The 24,945-nt window shown below is 37.3% G+C and overlaps 1 protein-coding gene across 1 annotated transcript in view; it reads right to left on the reverse strand.

Moving 5' to 3' along the window:
* Nucleotides 1–260: 260 nt before the first annotated feature.
* The window catches only part of Trmt6 (tRNA methyltransferase 6 non-catalytic subunit), a 45,308-nt gene continuing 20,623 nt past the window's right edge, over nt 261–24,945 (reverse strand). The window contains exons 6-14 of the mRNA XM_071686452.1: nt 9,678–9,775; nt 9,392–9,549; nt 9,023–9,132; nt 8,083–8,255; nt 7,135–7,308; nt 6,189–6,334; nt 4,339–4,475; nt 2,565–2,732; nt 261–912 (exon numbers count right to left, since the gene is read on the reverse strand). Coding sequence (XP_071542553.1) covers nt 742–912; nt 2,565–2,732; nt 4,339–4,475; nt 6,189–6,334; nt 7,135–7,308; nt 8,083–8,255; nt 9,023–9,132; nt 9,392–9,549; nt 9,678–9,775 — 1,335 coding nt within the window. The 3' untranslated portion in view covers nt 261–741. The remainder of the gene's footprint in view (nt 913–2,564; nt 2,733–4,338; nt 4,476–6,188; nt 6,335–7,134; nt 7,309–8,082; nt 8,256–9,022; nt 9,133–9,391; nt 9,550–9,677; nt 9,776–24,945) is intronic.

Below are 24,945 nucleotides of genomic sequence, written 5' to 3' on the forward strand. Positions count from 1 at the left end.
ATTAACAACTCCCACTTTCATGGTTCCATTTGCTGCCATGTCCATTCCAAAGTATCTAAAACACTTCACTTCCTCCAAACTTTCTCCATTCATACATAGTCCCAAACTACCGTCTGTCTACCGTGCTAAATGTATTAACCTTACTTTAATTTACATTAAGTTACAACTCCAGCCTTTCACACACTCTTCCAAACTGTCACCATTTGCTTACAACATTACCTCACTATGGTGGAAAGGGCAATTAGATATAAAAGAAAACATTATTTACTTGGTGAATTTTTATTGTATTAGTGATCCACTGTTCCCTATGCCTCTTATAAACCAGAGAAAGTATGAGTCAAGGGCAAATATTAGCAAAGCTATTTGGGTCTACAAGCACTTACCTAACTTATATTTGGTTTATTTTTACCATAAAATATTTATCTTACTTTCTTCATGACAACTGTCAGGTAGAACAATAGGATAAATGGAGTAAACTTTCAGGGTATATTTTGTATAATCCAGCTTTTACATTAAAATGAAAGCTTATCTCTCAAATGAATCCAGTCAACAGAGGCTAACTGTAAGGCTTCTGGTACAGAAAGATTGATTTCTACTAATATCAAACTTGCAGCTATATTCAAAACTTTCTTTCCTTAATAAATAACTTGACTCAGTCGTTAATTTAAGTGATTCTGCTGTGTAAATCCTGTATCTTCATTATTTTGGTTCTTAAGCTTGTATTATGATGATCTAACTTTGTTATCCCTTCAAGATACGTGTACCATAGAGGAGATATCCACCTCCACCTGACATGTTAATTTCTGGATGTGTACGTTGAGGCAACACCTGGTAGTGTCGTAGCCATGTTTCACTGAGTCGAAGGTTTGTCCCACTCTGGGCTTTAACTTCCACGAAGAGCTCCAACAAAGGCTGTGAAATTAAATTAAAAATTCTTAAAAGTTTGTAATTCTTAAAAAGACTTTTCACAGGCTTGATAAAGAGTATATGATAAGTCTAAGACACTCATTTCGAAATTTTTAATGGCAATGTATTCATCCTCTAGATAGGTTTCAGTGGTTTTAGTCAGCTGAAATAAAAGTGAATGTTCACTGCATGCAGTGATAGAAGTGGCAATCCTCTCTGGCCCTCATGGCCTATGGTTTCCAAAACTTTACTGTGGCTTTATTAAAGAAATTTAAAAAATATTTCTTTTCTTGTCTTTACTACCTAGCTTAAATTCATGCCCAAGATGCCCTTTTTTACTGGGCTCTTGCAGAACTCAGAAAACTTGCCACATTCACTGGGCAGGACCAAAGGTCACAAAGTGTGGTAATGGTATTTGTGTGCATGTGTCTATGTTGGGGGAGTGCTCAGCAACTAAATGGTACATATGTTTGTAATGCTGAAGCAATGGGTGCTGGATGGCATAAACAGGAAAACATGACTCATATATGTCTGAGGAGGGTGGTTTCCAGTGGGTAAATGTCTAATGGAATGGTGTTTAAGACTAGGCTGGGAGTATGGTTGTTTAGGGCTTGTTGGGTTACTTTTGTGGGCATATGTTCTGTCATTCTAGTGTTTGTTGGGGATGGGATCTGTAATCATAGGTTTCTTCTTAAGTGTGTGGCAGGGTAATTTTTTTATTTCTACTAGGAGTTGGTGATTGGTTTGGATGGGAAGGGTCTAGTACTGCTGTAAAAAAATGAGTGCTTTGCATTTGAGGTTATATTGTATTTGGGAAATCTACTTTCCATTAAATAGGTATTGAGTGCTTGTGACTGCAAGGCAGCCAGTAACTGCTCTGATTGCTCTGTTTTGTGTGGTTTGCAGCTTCGTTGCATCTATCTTTCACAGGGTGGATGATCAGGCAGGCGAGGCATACATGGATGCCATCAGGACCATAAGCCTTGCTTGTGTCCAGAGAAAGAAGCACTTTTTGAACAGTCCATAAAAAGATTACAGGAGGCATAGGATTAGTAAGAGGAGCAAATTTCTGTGGAAAGCTCATGAACTGCTTGCAAATCATACCAGGTGATTCTTTTTCTTGTCCAACTGTGAAACTGATACAAGTCTCGAAGGTATTTAGCTTGTTTTCATTTAGTTTGACTTTCTTAACTAAAAAATGCCACATGAATAGTATGTAATTACAATGGCTCCAAATCATGAAAACATTTTTCTCTAAGCTACCCAGAAAATGTTCTTGCTGTCACATTTCATTATGTTCACTAATTTCTTTAACTAGTATCTCCACTACCTCCAGTCACTCATGAATTTAGAGGCAGATTTACATTCTCATACTGGATTAAAGAGCCTATGCTTCTTGTATCCCAAGATATCTCAGTATTGAGACAAAGCTTACTCCCAGCATGTCTACAACACACATATAACACAGCCACTATGTCATGCTTGGTCCAGCATATCAATAAGAAATGTATAGAATTTCACTCACACTCCCACCAAAATCTGTTCATTGTTAATATGGTCTGTTGTCTTGGATCAAGTCTTTAATTCAGCGCCCTGACAATGGTGAATGGCAGCACGCTTCTCAGCCTTCACCTGAAATAAGAACTTAGTAAACTTACTTCTTTATAAGGAGAAAAAACAACAAATGGATGACCAGGTTTGAGGTAGTGTAGCAATTCTCTTGTGACATTATTTGGGTACTGGCGACAGGCCACAACAAGGCCCTCGATATTTTCACGAAGTACAGATGATGACACCTGTATGTCTTCTGCTTGGCTTCTTATAAACTGAAAATTTTAAACAAACTGATAACACAACATCACTAAAATGTGAAAATGAAACAAAAGTTGACATTTATATTATCTACTGTATATGTTTAATATTTACACATTTACATCATACTGCAACAAGTTATAGTAATGTTGAAGGCTCCTGTCATGGACAAAAGTCCCCATCAAGGCCGACCCTTCATTATAATAGTGAGAGAATTATGAAATGAAAAAAGAAAAGATAAGGGAAAGTATTTGAAAATTTTGAAGGAAGTGAAAGACCTGTCTTTTGAAATGCGCCTGGTCATAGTAATTGGGAAAGGCATGAGAAGGTATAGAGTTCCAAAGCTTCAATGTGTAGGGAAAGAAGCAGGTATCAAAACAGTCCACCCTCAAGTTGCTGATGGTCACACAATAATCATGTGACACAGCAGCTTGCCAAGTATTGCATGGTCTAGCTAGTGGTGGGGCATACAAGCAGCTAATGGGAGCTCACATGCCAGTTTAGCTTAAATGCATGAATATTCCATGGACAAAGCAGAGAAAGCTGATCTTGAAAGCTTGCAATCAGTACTGTATGATCATTTCAGTAGAATTTCTATGACAAGTAGATTACAAGGTCCTCATTTCAGATTAAGTATGGCAAAATAATTACAACAATCATGGCTATTTCACTCAAATTACTACCTATCTCAAGGTCCACTTTAGTGTTTTCCTTAATCCCAATTTCAAAACTACGTAACTTAATATAATTATTAACTATTTGGACAACTAGTATGATACATTAGTGAAACAGCAGACAATTCTTGTATGAATGCATTCTCCTGCATATGAGCAAATGTTTAATATTTTGCTGGATCACCTGAAGATCCCCCCCCCCCCCCCCCCACCAACTCAACCAGTTTTTCTAGGTTAGGTTGGGTTGGGTTTGTCTATCTTACTAAACCTATCCTAGATGGGTAGGTAGGTAGGTAGGTAGGTAGGTAGGTAGGTAGGTAGGTAGGTAGGTAGGTAGGTAGGTAGGTGGGTGGGTGGGTAGGTAAGTAGGCAGGTAGATAGGTAGAGAGAGAGAGAGAGAGAATATAAGTAGGTAGGTAGGTAGGTAGGTGGGTGGGTACATAGGTAGGAAGAGACAGAGAGAGAGAGAATATAGGTAGGTAGGTAGGTAGGTAGGTAGGTAGGTTGGTTGGTTGGTTGGCTGGTAGGTAGGTGGGTACATAGATAGATAGATAGATAGATAGATGAGAGAGAGAGAGAGAGAGAGAGAGAGAGAGAGAGAGAGAGAGAGAGAGAGAGAGAGAGAGAGAGAGAGAGAGAGAGAGAGAGAAAATATATTCAGGTGATCTATTTTACTTTATTTTCTTTATGTAGGAGGCTCCAGTCACAGACTAAAGTCCACATCAAGGCCAGGACTTAAATGAGATACAGAGAGGATTATGAAAGGGAAAAAGAAGAGAAAAGGGAAAGTATTTACAAATTTTGGAGGAAGTGAAAACATGTCTTTCAAAATGTGCCAGGTCATAGTTACTGTGAAAGACTTTTAAGTGATGAAGCTTCTGCTTTGTCAGAGACTGACTCTTGAATATGCAAATATAATGCAAGAAAGTATCTGCTAGATGCAGACCTTACGTGGCCGTGTAGACTGCTGCTTTTTGCTCTCCACATCCTCAATGAGGGGTCTTACAACTTCACTGTCTGTCTTCATTTCCCTGGTTTCTAAATCTGTGTTGTCATCAAGAGAATTTTTTTCTTCTTGTTGGTCTGTAAATATAAAGATATCATATAACATTATCATACAACCCCAGGATCCCTTTCATGGGACTCCTGTAATGTCAAGGCTGCACTACAGTCAGAAGCAGAAATGGTAGACTCCCTTGGACTTATAAGTTCCTTGATTTGGCTGTACTCTTTCATCCATACACAATAACATAACCATGGCGGAGGAAAGCTTCCATTAGTGGTGTACCTCATATAGGCACTGTCAAGTAACATCCAATATCATTATCATTAGTATGTATAATCCCTGGGGAGGGAAAAGAAAGAACATTTTCCACATATTCCCTGTGCATCATATAGGGTGATTAAAGAGTAGCAGTAGTGAAGGAACTAAAAACCCTTCCCTGATTGTATTTCAATTTTCAAAAGACAATAGAAGGAACCAAGTGAGGACTGCTCATTATCCTTAAAGGCCCAGGCTGGGATGATTTACTGGGTTTGGATGTAACCAGAATGAGAAAGGAAAGATAGGTTTAAGGAGAGAAGCCTGGATGTTCAAGTTGTGACTGAAACTAATCTCAAGGGTAAGGTGAAGAAATGGTTTTGCAACGTCTCAGAGATCAAGTGGGGGATAACTATAGAAAAATTATCACTTCTGCTGCAGGAGCTGTGGGAATATGTGAGTGTAAGGAAAAGAGCCCCAGACTGATCTGAGTAAAAATGAAAGTGGACTGAGAGATGAGGGTGATTGGTAGTGCTTATGCACTTGGACACATGAGAAATGAATAAGACAGGCAACCATTTTGGGGAGAACTTGTGTGAGTGTGTTAGGGATTTTGATGAAAAGGATTAGTATCAGTGATGGATGAAGTGACTATAAAAGTGGGTAATGTGGCAGTTGAAGGTATAATTGGGGGCATGCTATCAAAAAAAGATGTGGTTTACCATGAGTACTTCATACACCCTGGTTCTACATACATGAACAGGACAACACCCCCTGTATGCTACAGTACTCTAATTCTTTCTATCTACTGCATGACTTACTCTCCTGAAAGTTCAGGCCCTGATGCTTCAAAGACTTCTTTACAAAATCCATTCATCTACTTGATGATGCTGTACTCTTTTCTATGTGCTGAAGATGGCATAGCTTTGCTGAAGGTGACCTCACTCAGTGCCCATTTGCAGTTGGAATCACTTAATCCCTAAGTGAGGTATCAGGGCCTGAACATTTTGGAGAGTGAGAGGCATGCTTTGGATATAAAGAACTGAAGCAATGTGGTCTACGAGTGGGCAATAAGTAATTACTGTAAATGAGCTGAACCACGACATATAAAGCAGTCAAGGCAAACTACAGAGTATTTATAAGGCTTGGCTATGGATCATTAGTCTACAGTTTTAGTAAAATATATATGGCAGGCAGAAACTGGAAGTATTCAATTGGGGCCATTATCTATTTGTTCATGATACTACCTCACTAAAGCAAGAAAGGCAACCTGGCACAAAATATTTGACATTCAGTGCTATTTCCAGGTCTATCATTGTCAATGGTGATCATGAATTATCTGAAGCTGATTCTATAAACTCCAATGACAATGAGTTAAAGTCCCATTTGCTGTTACTTCCCTTCCTGATAATATCAGTGACAGTTTATTTCTATGCAGACTAAATCAATTTATCAAAGAAAGTGGCAAGCTGTCTGTCTTTAAAATGTAGTGTTTATAATGGAATGTAAAAGAGTACACAATCATAAGGACTTACAATCCATCTCCATTTGTTCAGTTCCATTTGCTGTAGATTCTTCCTTTACAACATCATCTAGCAGTTTATCTGGTAGTTTTGTAAAGTTAATGAATGAAAGTACTTTTAGTTCTTGTACTGTGAAGTTCATGAGGTCAACAGCATCTCTGGCATGAGGACAAAAAAGAGGGATTCATTGTGATAAAAACAGAAAGCACAATAAAATTTCATACCTGGGATCATTCCTTATGAGATAAATTATTTCATGCACCACAGAATGTTCATATAACTGCTTAAAAACTAATGTATAAGCATCCTAGAAACAAACTGCAAAATTACTGTCAACTTTAGTCAAAATGCATTAATTTCTTCTTCACTCCTCTCACTTCCTGATACAAAATAACTAATAATCACCCAACATCATACTATCCACTTTCATTCTAGTCCATATCCATAACCATCTTCACTTTGTTCCTTGTACTCTTCAACAAAGCCTTACAGCTCAATTCACTCAAAAAAAGCCACTGTTTCCTACACTCTTGTACACTAATAAATCCCAAACTCTACTCTCAGAACATTTCTAAGCCTTTTACTCTCTACCTGTTTCACTATAATGCAAAACACCCAAATTTCTGTCATCATGGTTAAAACTATGCACATTATGGCAACCCAACCTCAGCCTTTGTGAGAAAATGCTCACTTTGCTCCTCCCACTGTTCGATCTTTTAGAAAATGATAATGCAGAAGAGGAGGATCTCCAACTCCTGCATACTTTTTATTGCATGTGGTTAGCACCAATTCTTCCCTATCACACAACGAGAAACAAAAGACTTGGAATTTGACATCTTATTATCATATACACAGCGACTAGGTGTGTTTTCTGGATAAGCACATGAAATCATCTGTGAATCAGGCATGAAGAAAGAAAAGTTCATTAAAAAATATGCAGTATACAAAGAAGCCTTACCTCTGTGGGTGATTACCATGATAAACCTGGACCAAACGTCCAGTTGTGCCCATACGGTGCAACATGGCAGCAGTCACCAGGCCCTGAGTACCCGATTCAAACACCACAAAATTCCCACCTGGCTGCACATTAACATGGCACAGCAGCTGAGACAATGTATCAATGCGGAGGTTCCTGAAACAGAGAATAAATATTTTTTTATTTTATATATGTGATACATTAATCCATGAAGTCAATGACATTGACAATCATAACAGCACTACAAAAGTAAATGTCAACAATGTAAAGTATATCTATACAGGAGAGGGGGTAGTAGTTGGTTGAGTTCATCTAGGATATTTTGAGTTTTCTTGCTCCTAATCGTGTGAATAAATAAATCAAGAAATGAAAATGAATGTTAAATTCACTTACTGGCCAATCTGCCTAGTAATTCTTTTCCTAAAAATAGGATCAGAAAAGTCTTATTTCTTACAAAAAAAATCCAATTTTTGTATGTTTTCATGAAAAATATGATATTTGTTTGCACATTGAAAAGGCAAAAAAAAAAAAAAAAATCAATATGCATCAAAAGATTTAAGGGCAAAGCTGGATACTTAAGAGAAATGTCAGAAGAGACATGAGGTAATAGCACCTACAATAACAGAACAATGAATGAGTGGAACAAATTAAGTACAATGTTTGTGAATGCAGAAAACACAGATGAGTTCATTGGAATATATAACAGAGCAGTAAGTTTGAAGAATGGCTTCTTATAAGTGTAAAGCTCCCTCCCAAAAAGGACATGATGGTAATCATATATTTCTTTTACTTAAATATGACTATGGCAATCAGAAAACCAAGAGCAAAATCAAGAGGTAAGGAGAATAATGCTATTTGAAGGCAGCTTGACAAAAGATACTGAATCATAAATCATGCAAAATGTCCATTACCACATAATACAGTACTCACGCTATTTTCAGTGGATCTTGACTATAGTACATGTTGTTTAGCAGTCGTATAGATGGTCTAAGTATAGAGATAACCTCATCATACTTCTTTTGTTTTTTATTGACATACTTTTCTTGAGAGAACACTGTTTTTTCTTTAAATGTTGTGCTATTCTCTGTAATTGCCTGGATAACCTGAAAGGACAGCAGAAAAATTAAATCTTTTCAATAGTAAGAAATGTGGGTTTAGAAAGTTCAAAAACTTTTTCTCCTTGTTGGTGACCTTTGAGCATGAAATACAGGCTATTAGATATCTTTACAATAATCAGGGTTAGGACTTTCCAGGTCTCAGTATTTTTGGTAAGGAAGCAATGGCCTCCCTCACTCACTCCATACCAACTACGTTCTTATAAAGAAAAAACTTCCATATGGTAGCAGCTGCTTTGCATGAGCTGCTAGTGATAGGGACCAAGTAGGTCATTTATGAAATCCCTGTGGCTATCTCTGATTGGCCAAAAGCAAGCCCAATACAAGCAAGCCTCTGCTGCCACAATCAAGTGGCAGTGGAGAGAGGCCAGTGCTTCCATCTGGAAATACTGTAACCTGCTAAAAGTGTAATCAAAGAAAAAAAGTAAACTTTTCTTGTTTTCTTATAAGCAAGGAAAATGAATGAGGAATTTAACACCTGCAAATGTTGTAGTCTAAAGAAAAAACTATATTCCTAAGATTCATATTACACAGAAGTTACTAATTAAGTAGATACTTTAAAAATTTCTATCACAGGTACCATTACAAAACTATCAAACATGCCCAAACACTGGTTCATTAGTAAAAATAAGACCTACGTGGGTGCTACCCTGCTAAAGTGGGGAAAACTATAATTTCAATGCAATAAAAACCATGCAATATATCCCATAGATACAAATTATATATCAATATAACATTAAAGCTGTTCTTCCCACCTCTTTGCCTGTCATTCCTGAGTCTTTAAGCAGGATAATTTCCTCTGGTGTCAGCTTCTGAGATTGCCCATCATCCCGCAGATCTCGGTTGTCTTCTCCACCTTCCTTTACTGAGTGCAAAATCAGCTTTTAACCTTAAAATCAATGACTTGTAACTACTTCAACTTCTCAAAAAGTTGGATTTAAAACTTTTCTGTAACTTTTTCAATCAAACAATACTAAAGGCTTCAAGCAATGTCAACCCCTGAAATTCTTACTATCTTACTCTATTGTATCACTCACTGACATATAATCATTAAAATTCTTATTTAGCCCAGTACCAAGCCAGTCTGAAAAAAGTGGCAAATATGTCTCCACTACAAAACCTACCAATATCAAGAGAATCAGGATGTTCTTCAATCTTCTGAATACTGAAAAGTTTTTTCGATATCCTCTCCATTTTGAATGAAGAACCAAATGGGCAACCAAGACAACCATCAACATTAAGGGTAAACTGACCATCCCCTCGTTTACCAAATGCATAGGACCTGTACAGAATTACAAATCACAATGCCTAGTTAATCATTCCTCTGTATCTATGGCAGATAAACAATAGTAACTTGCCAATTCAATGTACTACCAATAAGTAAGAGCCGAAGAACTCATCATCACTCACCTCCCAGGTACGACACGACATGTCTTGAGATATGTTCCCTTTTGTACCACAACTGTGCAACCCTCATATACCTCATCTTTCTTTTCCAGCATGATGACCTGTGAAGTAGTAATTCAAAGGCATCATTTAAATTTGATATCTTAATTAGTCCCACTCTTACAATCAAATCATCCATCACTAATACTCAGTACCCCACATCAAAACTGCTGACATGCTCTCAGTGACTCCCAAAAGACTCATCTCTTTTCCTCATTTTTCTAATCGTCAGGTACCTAATCACTTGCAATCACCCACCTCTCCTAATCTTCTTCCATTTTAACCTATATCACTCTAGGGCTCATTTCTTTACACTTTCATATAGCTCCTATTTAACCAGAGGGGTAAACCCATGTTTTGCTTTCACTCACACTAACCCCTGACTTTCCTTATAGTAGCTTTCAAAAGCAACATTATATTTCTCCTGACAGGGATTATATGGTTGCCTGCTGTGTCGTGTTTGCTGACATTTGGTGCCTTGTAGGTAGTGCATTTCATCGTGTGGGACTGGCATATTTCAAGCAGATATTACTCTTGGGTATTTTTTGACTGCAAAAGGAATATATGTGAGGTTCTCATAAATTTTGTAATTCATTTACGTGTGTATTAAATAATTTTACATTGATGAATCCCACATTTCCCTGACATACTATCATGACCTTAACTAATACCATTCAACTTGAATTATAAGGCAAAGGAGTCCTTCAAATGTACTTCTGTAACAAAAATGAACTAGCAACTAAAAATAAGTACCCATTTGTCAAAGCTTGTTTTAATGTAGAGCACAATAGCCTTCTACCTAGAGTTTATTCTAACTTGGGGTACATGAATTAAAGCAGGATATTGAGTAAAAGTATCCAAAACACAAACTTAACAGAACTATGAAATCCTTACTTAACTTATTCAAGGAGCCATAATTTACCTAATACTTTAGCATTACAGTCGTTCGAACCAGACATAGACTATTTTCCTTGTTGGCAAATTGGCTGAATATGATTGGGAAATTTAAACCATCTGCAAATAAACCTCCTTGCCACTGAAAACTTTTTTTTAATAACACTGAACATAAGGTACATTTAGATACGCGGATAGTTAGGTGGGAAGACTTTCATTCACTACTAATTTTTTAGTTTTCTTTCAAATGTTCCACATTTTTCCAGAAGTATGTTACTTCTCAGATACCATTCTCTATGACCGTCAAATAAAAATTAATAATGATAATCGCTCTCTCCACCCTAATTCACTTCAACTTAGCGTAAGTTACTTCTAAATCCATATTACCTCTGCATCATCCGTGTACTAGAACCTTCAGCCATTTGCAAATATCTACAAAATACATATTCAAATTAAAAGATTTATTTTATGGAGGACTCTTACCCACGTAAAGTAATTTATTGGTGAAAGGAGGCACGTGTTCTAGCTTTGGGAGCCCTGTTCATGAGATATACTAAGAAACGAAGCAATTTCAAAACTCTCGTCACACGCAACTTAAAAACACTCGTTCTCTCAGTTGTACAACAATTTCTTGATCAATGTAAAAACGTACGTTAAATGATTTGCGATTTAAACGGGTCTAGTAATTACTTGAAGACCATAATACGACTTGGCTTGGATCGGCGGTAGACAAATGTAAACAAACACCTAGACAGTACGGGTGTTTTCATTATCAAGTTTTTAAATAAATATATATATATATATATATATATATATATATATATATATTTATATAATCTGCTTTCCCTTTTAGAAAATTAAAATACAAGGAGGGGAGGGTTTCTAACCCCCCGCAACCGTCCCCTTTAGTCCCTTTCTACGACACGCAAAGAATGCATGAGAAGCATTCTTTCTCCCCTATCCCCAGGAGCCTGGATGTGGAAAGGGAGCTGTGTTTTCGATGCATTACACATAACAGAGAGAGACTGAATGTGAACGAATGTGGCCTTTGTTGTCTTTTCCTAGCGCTACCTCTCGGGTGGGGTTGGGTGGGGGGGTGGGGGATGCTGTTTTTCATGTGTGGCGGGGTGGCGACGAATGGGTGAAGGCAGCAAGTATGAATATGTACGTGTGTATATATGTGTATGTCTGCGTATGTATACGTTGAAATATATAGGTATGTATATGTGCGTTTATGTATATACATGTGTATGTGGGTGGGTTGAGCCATTCTTTCTTCTGTTTGCTTGCGTTACCTCGCTAACGCAAGAGACGACTAAGTATAATATATATATATATATATATCTCGGAAAGCAAAAATGGGTATGTTTGAGGGAATAGTGGTTCCAACAATGTTGTATGGTTGCGAGGCGTGGGCTATGGATAGAGATGTGCGCAGGAGGATGGATGTGCTGGAAATGAGATGTTTGAGGACAATGTGTGGTGTGAGGTGGTTTGATCGAGTAAGTAACGTAAGGGTAAGAGAGATGTGTGGAAATAAAAAGAGCGTGGTTGAGAGAGCAGAAGAGGGTGTTTTGAAATGGTTTGGGCACATGGAGAGAATGAGTGAGGAGAGATTGACCAAGAGGATATATGTGTCGGAGGTGGAGGGAACGAGGAGAAGAGGGAGACCAAATTGGAGGTGGAAAGATGGAGTGAAAAAGATTTTGTGTGATCGGGGCCTGAACATGCAGGAGGGTGAAAGGAGGGCAAGAAATAGAGTGAATTGGTGTCATGTGGTATACAGGGGTTGACGTGCTGTCAGTGGATTGAAGCAAGGCATGTGAAGCGTCTGGGGTAAACCATGGAAAGCTGTGTAGGTATGTATATTTGCGTGTGTGGACGTGTGTATGTACATGTGTATGGGGGGGGGGGGGGTTGGGCCATTTCTTTCGTCTGTTTCCTTGCGCTACCTCGCAAACGCGGGAGACAGCGACAAAGTATAAAAAAAAAAAAAAAAAAAAAAAAAAAAATATATATATATATATATATATATATCAAACGCGGGAGACAGCGACAAAGTATAAAAATATATATATATATATATATATATATATATATATATATATATATATATATATATATATATATACATACATATATATATTTCCTATTTATTTTGCTTTGTCGCTGTCTCCCACGTTAGCGAGGTAGCGCTATATATATATATATATATATATATATATATATATATATATATATATATATATATATATATATATATATATACATCGTAGAGTTAAGCAGTTTGTTTAATAATACATCGTGCAAGGACAGCAGCTTAGCATCTCCAAAACTTTTGGAGCCGGTAACTAAAATATGAGTATGATTCATCATATATATATATATATATATATATATATATATATATATATATATATATATATATATATATATATATATATATATATTTCATACAATTCGCCATTTCCCACGTTAGTGAGGTAGCGTTAAGAAGAGAGGACTGAGCCTATGAAGGAAATCCTCTCTTGGCCCCCTTCTCTGTTCCTTCTTTCGGAAAATTAAAAATGAGAGGGGAGGATTTCCAGCCACCCCCGCTCTCTCCCCTTTTACTCGCTTTCTACGACACGCAGGGAATACGTGGGAAGTATTCTTTGTCTCCTATCCCCAAGGATATATATATATATATATATATATATATATATATATATATATATATATATATATATATATATATATATATATATATATATATAACCAGGTGTTCAAAATGAAATTTTAAAACAATGAAAATCACTCATTACATGAAATAAGACATATGTTCATCAAATCTAAGTTCAGGATTCCGTGTTTACGAAGAAAATGGAACAATAATATCCGAGACTGGTTCACAATGAAGTACGAATTGGTGTGAAATCCGATATGAAAAACTGTGGCCACGTTCTCGCAGTATTACGAACAATGTAAAATCTCTTGAATTTTCTGTTCACAAAACAAGGGAGTTTATGCTCATGTGCACAGTAAAGATGTGATAAAACAAGGCAGTTTACGTTCATGTGCACAGTAAATATGTGATACGTCAGACCCGTTTTATAAGAATGTTTACAAGGTGTTCAGCCATGGGAGACGTTTGTGAACCTCATTGAAAAAGAGTAAATCCATATACTTTGGGTGATACCCTTGGTAGCATAATTGAAAATATTAAGCTTATATATATATATATATATATATATATATATATATATATATATATATATATATATATATATATATATATATATATATTACACTTAGTCGCTGTCTCCCGCGTTAGCGCAAGGAAACAGACGAAAGAATGGCCCAACCCACCCACATACACAGTCATAAACGCCCACACACGCACATATACATACCTATACATACACAGACATATATAAATATGTACATATACTTGCTGCCTTCATTCATTTTCGTCGCCACACATGAATCAGCATCCCTCCTCCCCCTCGAGCGAGGTAGCGCTGGGAAAAGACAACAAAGGTCACATAAGTCCACACTCAGTCTCTATCTGTCGTATGTAATGCAACGAAACAACAGCTCCCTTTCCACATCCAGACCCCACATAACTTTCCATGGTTTACCCCAGATGCTTCACATGCCCAGGTTCAATCCATTGACACGTTGATCACACTTGTCCGTGACGATAGTATGGTGAAATCGCATTTCAGTTCATACAATTTTATTTAACATGTAATTTTTCTATACATGTGGCACAACGTGTTTCGTGTTGACAATCTACCTCATCAGGTGCCAGTGCTCAACAATTTAATACCAACATCACACTTGTTTCCCGCCGTCCAACAGTGGTGTTCTTCAGATCATGTGGAGAGAAGATTTTATGGGCAGTGACCCTCTCAGCATCAAAAGTTGACCACGTGTCACGAAAAGATTTTCCACCAAAAGCGGAGAAGGTTTATGGATAAAGAATAATTCAGCAAGCTGTACATATCATACATATGGCAAAAACTAGAATATTGCATCTCAAGTATGGTCATCACACCTAAAGGAGCACAAAGAACTAACTGAGAAAGTCCCGAGGGGAACAACAATGATAGGGTACCTGAATTAAGACATCCCAGTTACAAAGACTAGATGCTTTAAATCAGCCTATCATGGAATAGAGAAGATTGAGGGGGTGACTGGATCACAACTTTTAAGGTTATGAAACATTAATAAAATAGACAGTGAACAGTTACTCGGAAGATGTAAGGATAGGGCAACCACAGGTCATAGTATGAAATTAAGCTAGATACCATTTATGTAAATGCATATGTATGTGGATGAGTTTGGCCATTCCTCATGTTTCCTTGCGCTACCTTGCTGACGCGGGAGACGGCGATTAAGTATACAATAAATATATACTTGTCAAAAAAGATGTAAAGAAGTACCTCAGTTGTATGAATGGTGGATGAATGGAACAAAATGAGTGAAGGCATGGTCAATGCAGACAGCGACAGCATTAATAAATTTGAGAAGTATGACAGAAGAGAATGTTTGAGTTGAGGCTCTATGAGGTGTTTAAGAACTTGAGAATGGAGAAATCAGTGCCAGGGTAGTGAAAGAATATAATTATGAAGTCTATTTCTATAAAGTGAAATAGGAAGGATGAACTAGACTACTGGCTACCACCAATAACAAGCAGTGTTTAACAAACAATAAAAATGATTACAGAACAAATGAATGAGTAATTGTAAAGGACACCAAGTGAGATTCTGCATGGGATCAGATGAAGAGGTCTTGCATATCTCTAAGACCAAGGGCCAATTCTGTGACAAACTAGCAAATTTTGTAGGAGGAAATAAGTTTGTAACAGAACTTGTACAATACAACTCAACCCTACCAGTGCTTAACCACATTCTGACTTCATTTAAACTCTAAGGCATTCATATTCATTGTTCAACCATGTTATGAGATTCAAGAAGACGATTATCATAATTGGGCAAATTCTGAATGATAAAGTTAGATCAGTAATCATATATCTTGCAGGTATAAATTACCTTAAATGGTGAACAAGCCTAGGTAAAGAAAAATCTGATAAATTTAAAAGTCTCATGTTAATTAATGATGAAGGGAAGAGAAGGAATATATACATACATATACAATTCACAAAAATAGATAAAAATACATACAGTAATGCAAAAAGGTTTAGTTTTGTATCTTCTTGGAATTACATCAGTTATTAACAATATAAATCCACAAAACATGGGGAGAAATGATAACATGATAACATAAATAATGCTTTAAGCCTTTTTTGGCAGCCAGGATTATGCATCCTCCTTGGTTACTGGGCCTGAGGACATCATCAGGACTCAATGGAAGACACTGGTAACTTGTATAAGGAATGAGGCTTTGATACTAAACCAACTGGATCTCACTCTGTAATGTAGGCTACAATTTCTTCCTTAGAACTGTAATAACATTAGTATCTCAATAACTGTTAAATCCTCACAATTTTGAACATCAAAACACAAAGCTACAGTACGAAAAAAAAGTGGAGTTAAGCTTTTTTTGTTAAGAAGAAAAACAGTATAGCTGACTAACATTCATACTACAGTGCAGCAATTTTATCCTTCTATGAATCAATACGTAGCTAAACTGGAACTCCATGTTTCCACAAGGCATACTTATTTCCCTTCAAAGATCAACATGAGTGAATCATAAACTGTAATATACTGTACAACAACCATGAAACAACAGATTATCTACTCTGCCTCTGTGTACAATGATATAACAACCAAAAAATTAAATGCATATAGATAAAATTATTAATAAAATGTTTCTAAAGATGAGTTTACCTATAGCCCCTCACACTGTAATTACCATTACTTAATCTCAAAATGTAAAATCTGAAGTGATTTATTCAGTAATTTTTGTATATATATATATATATATATATATATATATATATATATATATATATATATATATTCATACATATTCACCATTTTCTGCATTAGCGAGATAGCGTTAAGAACAGACATACATCAAAGTTCTGTTCTGACTGACTGGTCAGATCTCGAAATGGACATAAGTTGCACACATGCCAGCACAGTATGTAGAATTCATATATCTGTACATCCTCCTCTAATCCTACTCAATTTCTATCATGACTATCTCATTTTCTAGTAACCATCTTTATTATATGATTCTATAGCTTCTTTTCATCTATTATTTAAGATTCTTTGTTCATATTTCAGCATTTTCAGTTTTCAATTCATATTTCATTCCAGTTGTATGTATGGATGGTTGTAAGTCACATAGGTCATAAGTAGGGGAGAGCATATATATATATATATATATATATATATATATATATATATATATATATATATTTTTTTTTTTTATCTATCTATTATGCTTAACTGATGTTTCCCGTGTCAGTGAGGTAGCACCACAAAACAGACGAAGAATGGCCCATCCACTCATATACACATGTAGATATACATAAATGCCCATACACACACATATACATATCAACATATACGCAGACATACATATATACACCTGTAAATATTCATACTTACTAGCCTTCATCCACTTCTCTTGCTACCCCACCCACAGGAAGCAGCATCATTCACCCTCAGTCTCTCTAGCTGTCATGTGTAATGCACCGAAACCACAGCTCCCTATCCACATCCAGGCCCCACAGACCTGACCATGGTTTACCCCAGATGCTTCACATGCCCTGGTTCCGCCCACTGACAGCACTTCGACCCTGGTATACCACATCATTCCAGTTCACTCTATTCCTTGCACGCCTCTTGCCCTCCAATGTGTTCAGGCCCAGATCGCTCAAAATCTTTTTCACTCCATCCTTCCACCTCCAATTTGGTCTCCCGCTTCTCCTTGTTCCCTCCTCCTCTGACACATATATCTTCTTTGTCAATCTTTTCTCACTCATTCTCTGCATATGTCCAAACCATTTCAACACACCCTATTCTGCTCTCTCAACCACACTTTTTATTTCCACACATCTCTCTTTCCCTTCCATTACTTACTTGATCAAACCACCTCACACCACATATTGTCTTCAAACATTTCATTTCCAACATATCCACCCTCCTCTGTACAACCCTATCTATAGCCCATGCCTCGCAACCATATAACACTATTGGAATTACTATTCCTTCAAACACCCAATTTTGCTCCTTGAGATAATGATATCTTCTTCCACACATTCTTCATCACTCCCAGAATCTTCACCTTCTCCTCCACCCTGTGACACTTCCATTTCCATGGTTCCATTCACTGCTAAGTCCACTCCCAGATATCTAAAACACTTCACTTCTCCATTTCTCCCCATTCAAACTTATTTCCCAATTAACTTGTCCCTTAACCCTACTGAACCTAATAACCTTGCTCTTATTCACATTTACTCTCAACTTTCTCCTTTCATACACTTTTCCAAACTCGGTCACAGCTCAGTTCTAAAAGGGTAAGAAAGAAGTGTGGCTATAAAAAGAATGTGGCTCAGAGAGCTGAAAACGGTGTTCTGAAATGGTTTGGGCCTGTGGAAAGAATGAGTAAGGGAAGTTTACAAAAAGGATATATTTGTCAGAGGTAGAAGGGACAAGGAGAAAACTAAATTGGAGATGGAAGGATTGAGTGAAAAAGATTTAAAGTAACTGGGGCCTGAAAATGCAGGAGGGTTAAAAGCATTCATAGGAGAAAGTAACTGGAACAAGATGTTTTACAGGTGATGATGAGGTGTCAATGAGCTGTAGCAAAGAATGTGATGCAACTGGAGGAAAAGTTGGAAAGGTCTGTGGGGCCTGTGGTTTCAGTGCATTACAAAAGACAGCTAGAGTGGATGTAAGTGGATGCAGCCTTTCTTCGTCTGTTTTTAGCAATACTTCACTAGTGCTGGAAAAATTCATAGATATATATATATATATATATATATATATATATATATATATATATATATATATATATAGTGTGGAGGAGGGTGGATGTGTTGGAAATGAGATGTTTGAGGACAATATGTGGTGTGAGGTGGTTTGATCGAGCAAGTAATGAAAGGGTAAGAGAGATGTGTGGTAATAAAAAGAGTGTGGGTGAGAAAGCAGAAGAGGGTGTTTTGAAATGGTTTGGTCACATGGAGAGAATGAGTGAGGAAAGATTGACAAAGAGGATATATATGTCAGAGGTGGAGGGAATGAGGAGAAGTGGGAGACCTAATTGGAGGTGGAGAGATGGAGTAAAAAAGATTTTGAGCAATTAGGCCTAAACATGCAGGAGGATGAAAGGCATGCAAGGAATAGAGTGAATTGGAACGATGTGGTATACCAGGGTCGACATGATGCTAATGGATTGAACCAGGGCATGTGAAGCGTCTGGGGTAAACCATGGAAAGTTTTGTGGGACCTGGATGTGGAAAGGGAGCTGTGGTTTTGGTGCATTATACATGACAGCTAGAGACTGAGTGTGAATGAATGTGGCCTTTGTTGTCTTTTCCTAGTGCTACCTCACACGCATGCAGGGGGAGGGGGTTATCGTATCATGTGTGGCGGGGTGGCAAAGGAATGAAGAAAGGCAGCAAGTATGAATTATGTACATGTGTATATATGTCTGTGTATGTATATATATATGTATACATTGAAATGTATAGATATGTATATGTGCGTGTGTGGACGTGTATGTATATACATGTGTATGTGGGTGGGTTGGGCCATTCTTTCATCTGTTTCCTTGCACTACCTTGCTAACGTGGGAGACAGTGACAAAGTATAATAAATAAATAATATATATATATATATATATATATATATATATATATATATATATATATATATATATATATATATTTTTTTTCATACTATTCGCCATTTCCCGCATTAGCGAGGTAGCGTTACGAACAGAGGACTGGGCCTTTGAGGAAATATCCTCACCTAGCCACCTTCTCTGTTCCTTCTTTTGGAAAATTAAAAGAAAAAAAGAGAAAAAAAAAAAAAAAAAAAAAATATATATATATATATATATATATATATATATATATATATATATATATATATATATATATATATATATATATATATATCTCCAATAATCAATTAATCATGGTTACATTTTTCATATAAAACAAGTGATTATACTTTCCTCAGTCAGATATTAACCCTTAATGACAAATAAAAATCAACAATCATTCAAAGACTCATCACATTAACCATGTTAATGTTAGACTAGATTAAGCATGAACTGCAATAACAGTTCTTTAGGTGGAAGACCTGGGTGACGAATAAACCTGGGCTTGAAACAATTGGATGAAGTACAGCACCAAATTACTGAGCAACCTGGCTACTCATATAAATGTGGCAAAATTCCAGGTCATTTTAAACAATGATGATTTCAAAATAAAAACACCACCTGCTTTCCTATAAAAAAAGTCAATTTGAACCTACAAAAATAAGTAAGAAATATATTCAGTTCAAGGCAGCCTGAATATGGAATCAGGGACAGAACATACCCAAATGGTTCAAGCAATTTCACGAATGCTGTAGCTTTATCTGAATTTTCAAACTATTTGCCTACTTTACTGAAACAACTGATCTTCCATCTACAGTGATCAAATGATCTGACTGAAAAATATGTATCGTTTGCATTATGATAAAATAGGACATTATCTGGAAGACCTGTTCATAACTGCAGCACTCCATTAATGACCTTACAGCAACACTGTCATTACTCCCAAATTAGCTATCTGAACAATACAAATCTCATGTTTACTGAAAGCAAGCACCCTACAATAAACATCTATAAGGTAACTTGGTAAAGCATCAAGCACAATGCATTAAGAAAACTTTGGAAAGGCTCCACCTGAAAGGCACAACAACAATTACAGTTCTGGATACATTGGAAAATGATTGGCATGCATGCACACACACATACGTTTCATATATATATATATATATATATATATATATATATATATATATATATATATATGTTTTTACTTTGTCGCTGTCTCCCGTGTTAGCGAGGTAGCGCAAGGAAACAGACGAAAGAGTGGCCCAACCCACCCACATACACATGTATATACATACACACCCACACACGCAAATATAAATACCTATGCATCTCAACGTATACATGTACATACTAACACAGACATATACATATATACACATGTACATAATTCATACTGTCTGCCTTTATTCATTTCCCCTTACCACCCCGCCACATATGAAATGACAACCCCCTTCCCCCGCATGTGTGTGAGGTAGTGCTAGGAAAAGACAACAAAGGCCAAATTCGTTCACACTCAGTCTCTAGCTGTCATGTATAATGCACCGTAACCACAACTCCCTTTCTACATCCAGGCCCCACAAAACTTTCCATGGTTTACTCCAGACGCTTCACATTCCCTGGTTCAATCTATTGACAGCACGTCAACCCCAGTATACAACATCATTCCAATTCACTCTATTCCTTGCATGCCTTTCACCCTCCTGCATGTTCAGGCCACGATCACTCAAAATCTTTTTCATTTCAGAATGAAAAAAGGTGAGAACAAAGGAGGTAAGGGGAGTGGGGGGGGAGGAATGGGATGTATTTAGGGAAGCAGTGATGGCTTGCGCAAAAGATGCTTGTGGCATGAGAAGCGTGGGAGGTGGGCTGATTAGAATGGGTAGTGAGTGGTGGGATGAAGAAGTAGGATTATTAGGGAAAGAGAAGAGAGAGGCATATGGACGATTTTTGCAGGGAAAAAATGCAAATGAGTGGGAGATGTATAAAAGAAAGAGGCAGAAGGTCAAGAGAAAGGTGCAAGAGGTGAAAAAGAGGGCAAATGAGAGTTGGGGTGAGAGAGTATCATTAAATTTTAGGGAGAAAAAAAGATGTTCTGGAAGGAGGTAAATAAAGTGCATAAGACAAGGGAGCAAATGGGAACTTCAGTAAAGGGCGCTAATGGGGAGGTGATAACAAGTAGTGGTGATATATATATATATATATTTTTTTTTTTTTATACTTTGTCGCTGTCTCCCGCGTTTGCGAGGTAGCGCAAGGAAACAGACGAAAGAAATGGCCCAACCCACCCCATACACATGTATATACATACGTCCACACACGCAAATATACATACCTACACAGCTTTCCATGGTTCACCCCAGACGCTTCACATGCCTTGATTCAATCCACTGACAGCACGTCAACCCCGGTATACCACATCGCTCCAATTCACTCTATTCCTTGCCCTCCTTTCACCCTCCTGCATGTTCAGGCCCCGATCACACAAAATCTTTTTCACTCCATCTTTCCACCTCCAATTTGGTCTCCCTCTTCTCCTTGCTCCCTCCACCTCCGACACATATATCCTCTTGGTCAATGTTTCCTCACTCATTCTCTCCATGTGCCCAAACCATTTCAAAACACCCTCTTCTGCTCTCTCAACCACGCTCTTTTTATTTCCACACATCTCTCTTACCCTTACGTTACTTACTCGATCAAAACACCTCACACCACACATTGTCCTCAAACATCTCATTTCCAGCACATCCATCCTCCTGCGCACAACTCTATCCATAGCCCATACCTCGCAACCATACAACATTGTTGGAACCACTATTCCTTCAAACATACCCATTTTTGCTTTCCGAGATAATGTTCTCGACTTCCACACATTCTTCAAGGCTCCCAGAATTTTCGCCCCCTCCCCCACCCTATGATCCACTTCTGCTTCCATGGTTCCATCCGCTGCCAGATCCACTCCCAGATATCTAAAACACTTCACTTCCTCCAGTTTTTCTCCATTCAAACTCACCTCCCAATTGACTTGACCCTCAACCCTACTGTACCTAATAACCTTGCTCTTATTCACATTTACTCTTAACTTTCTTCTTTCACACACTTACCAAACTCAGTCACCAGCTTTTGCAGTTTCTCACATGAATCAGCCACCAGCGCTGTATCATCAGCGAACAACAACTGACTCACTTCCCAAGTTCTCTCATCCCCAACAGGCTTCATACTTGCCCCTCTTTCCAAAACTCTTGCATTCACCTCCCTAACAACCCCATCCATAAACAAATTAAACAACCATGGAGACATCACACACCCCTGCCGCAAACCTACATTCACTGAGAACCAATCACTTTCCTCTCTTCCTACACGTACACATGCCTTACATCCTCGATAAAAACTTTTCACTGCTTCTAACAACTTTCCTCCCACACCATATATTCTTAATACCTTCCACAGAGCATCTCTATCAACTCTATCATATGCCTTCTCCAGATCCATAAATGCTACATACAAATCCATTTGCTTTTCTAAGTATTTCTCACATACATTCTTCAAAGCAAACACCTGATCCACACATCCTCTACCACTTCTGAAACCATACTGCTCTTCCCCAATCTGATGCTCTGTACATGCCTTCACCCTCTCAATCAATACCCTCCCATATAATTTACCAGGATTACTCAACAAACTTATACCTCTGTAATTTGAGCACTCACTCTTATCCCCTTTGCCTTTGTACAATGGCACTATGCACGCATTCCGCCAATCCTCAGGCACCTCACCATGAGTCATACATACATTAAATAACCTTACCAACCAGTCAATAATACAGTCACCCCCTTTTTTAATAAATTCCACTGCAATACCATCCAAACCTGCTGCCTTGCCGGCTTTCATCTTCCGCAAAGCTTTCACTACTTCTTCTCTGTTTACCAAATCATTTTCCCTAAACCTCTCACTTTGCAAACCACCTCAACCAAAACACCCTATATCTGCCACTCTATCATCAAACACATTCAACAAACCTTCAAAATACTCACTCCATCTCCTTCTCACATCACCACTACTTGTTATCACCTCCCCATATTTTTTCTTTTTTTTTCTTTTTTGCTTTGTCGCTGTCTCCCGCGTTATCGAGGTAGCGCAAGGAAACAGACGAAAGAATGGCCCAACCCACCCACAAACACATGTATACACATACATGTCCACACACAGCACATATAAATACCTATACATCTCATTGTATACATATATATATACACACACAGACATATACATATATACATATGTACATAATTTATACTGTCTGCCCTTATTCATTCCCGTTGCCACCCCGCCACACATGAAATGATAACCCCCTCCCCCCGCATGTGCACGAGGTAGCGCTAGGAAAAGACAATGTAAAGTGCATTATAACTTTAAATATTTGTTCTCAAATTGTGCAACTTCTGCACATTTACTAAAAAAGGCCTGAGTGACATCCTATGCAGTCTTGTCAAATGACCTATTGCTGGATCATATATAGAAAAGTCTAAACACCCAACAAAGCACTCTCCATTCTGAATCCACACACATACTGTTTATCATTGACCAGCTAATCCAGGTTCTACAATCAGCTTGTCATAACTCCCTTCCAATTACACTCTTAGAGCTCAAGGTCTATAAAAAGCCAATAGTATGATTAGGAATAACTGATGAAGCCCATGAACATCAAAAACATGGACAAGTCTGCATTTAGAAGCATGAATATTTCAATTTTCCTTTATTACCATGCAGAAATTAGTCTCCCAACACAGAACTGATCTGCATGTAACATACGTTTTTTTTTTTAAATGACAAATGTTTGATTCAATGGGATGAGAAGCATGTCCAAATGATGGCAGAAAACGTCTGATTAAATGAGATGAATTGCATAAAAATCTACATATACAAAGTGCCTTACTACCAGAATTAATATGCAGATCTTTCTAATAAAAAGGGAAGAACTCAATTAACAGATCAAAACAATAAATATAAGATTACTTGACATAAGTCCAACATCAGCTCATTAATGACACACAAAAGAACTCTGAACAGGATTATACTGCAGAAAAAAAAATCTTATACTAATAGGTCAGGAAATGTTAACTTTTAATAAATGCATTAACAAAATTATAAACTATCTACTGTATTTGATTTTTGTCCCACACCAATTCACCATTGAGACCCAACAGAACTTTGATCCCAAGAAAAGAAGCATCCTTTTTAGTAAAGGAGCCAAGACAAGGGAACTCATAACTAATAAGCAACAACCCATCATATACGGAATCATTTCCAAAAGTTGTACTCCTTTCACCGAATATAATGTTACCATCTTATGCATATGGTAAGGAGGGATTGTTATTTACCTTTCCTGAACTTCTGAAATATACTATACTGAGTATGGTACACAAAATGGAAAGTAAATGGACCACAGAGGAAGTAATGGCAGAATCATGCATGAAGGTTTCACCCAAAAGAGCTCTTATTAACAAGTATTTACTTTTGTTCTTTGTTGACAGGAATGTATTGATCATCATTA

The sequence above is a fragment of the Panulirus ornatus genome, chromosome 42 (genome assembly GCF_036320965.1).
Source record: "Panulirus ornatus isolate Po-2019 chromosome 42, ASM3632096v1, whole genome shotgun sequence".
NCBI lineage: Eukaryota > Metazoa > Arthropoda > Malacostraca > Decapoda > Palinuridae > Panulirus > Panulirus ornatus.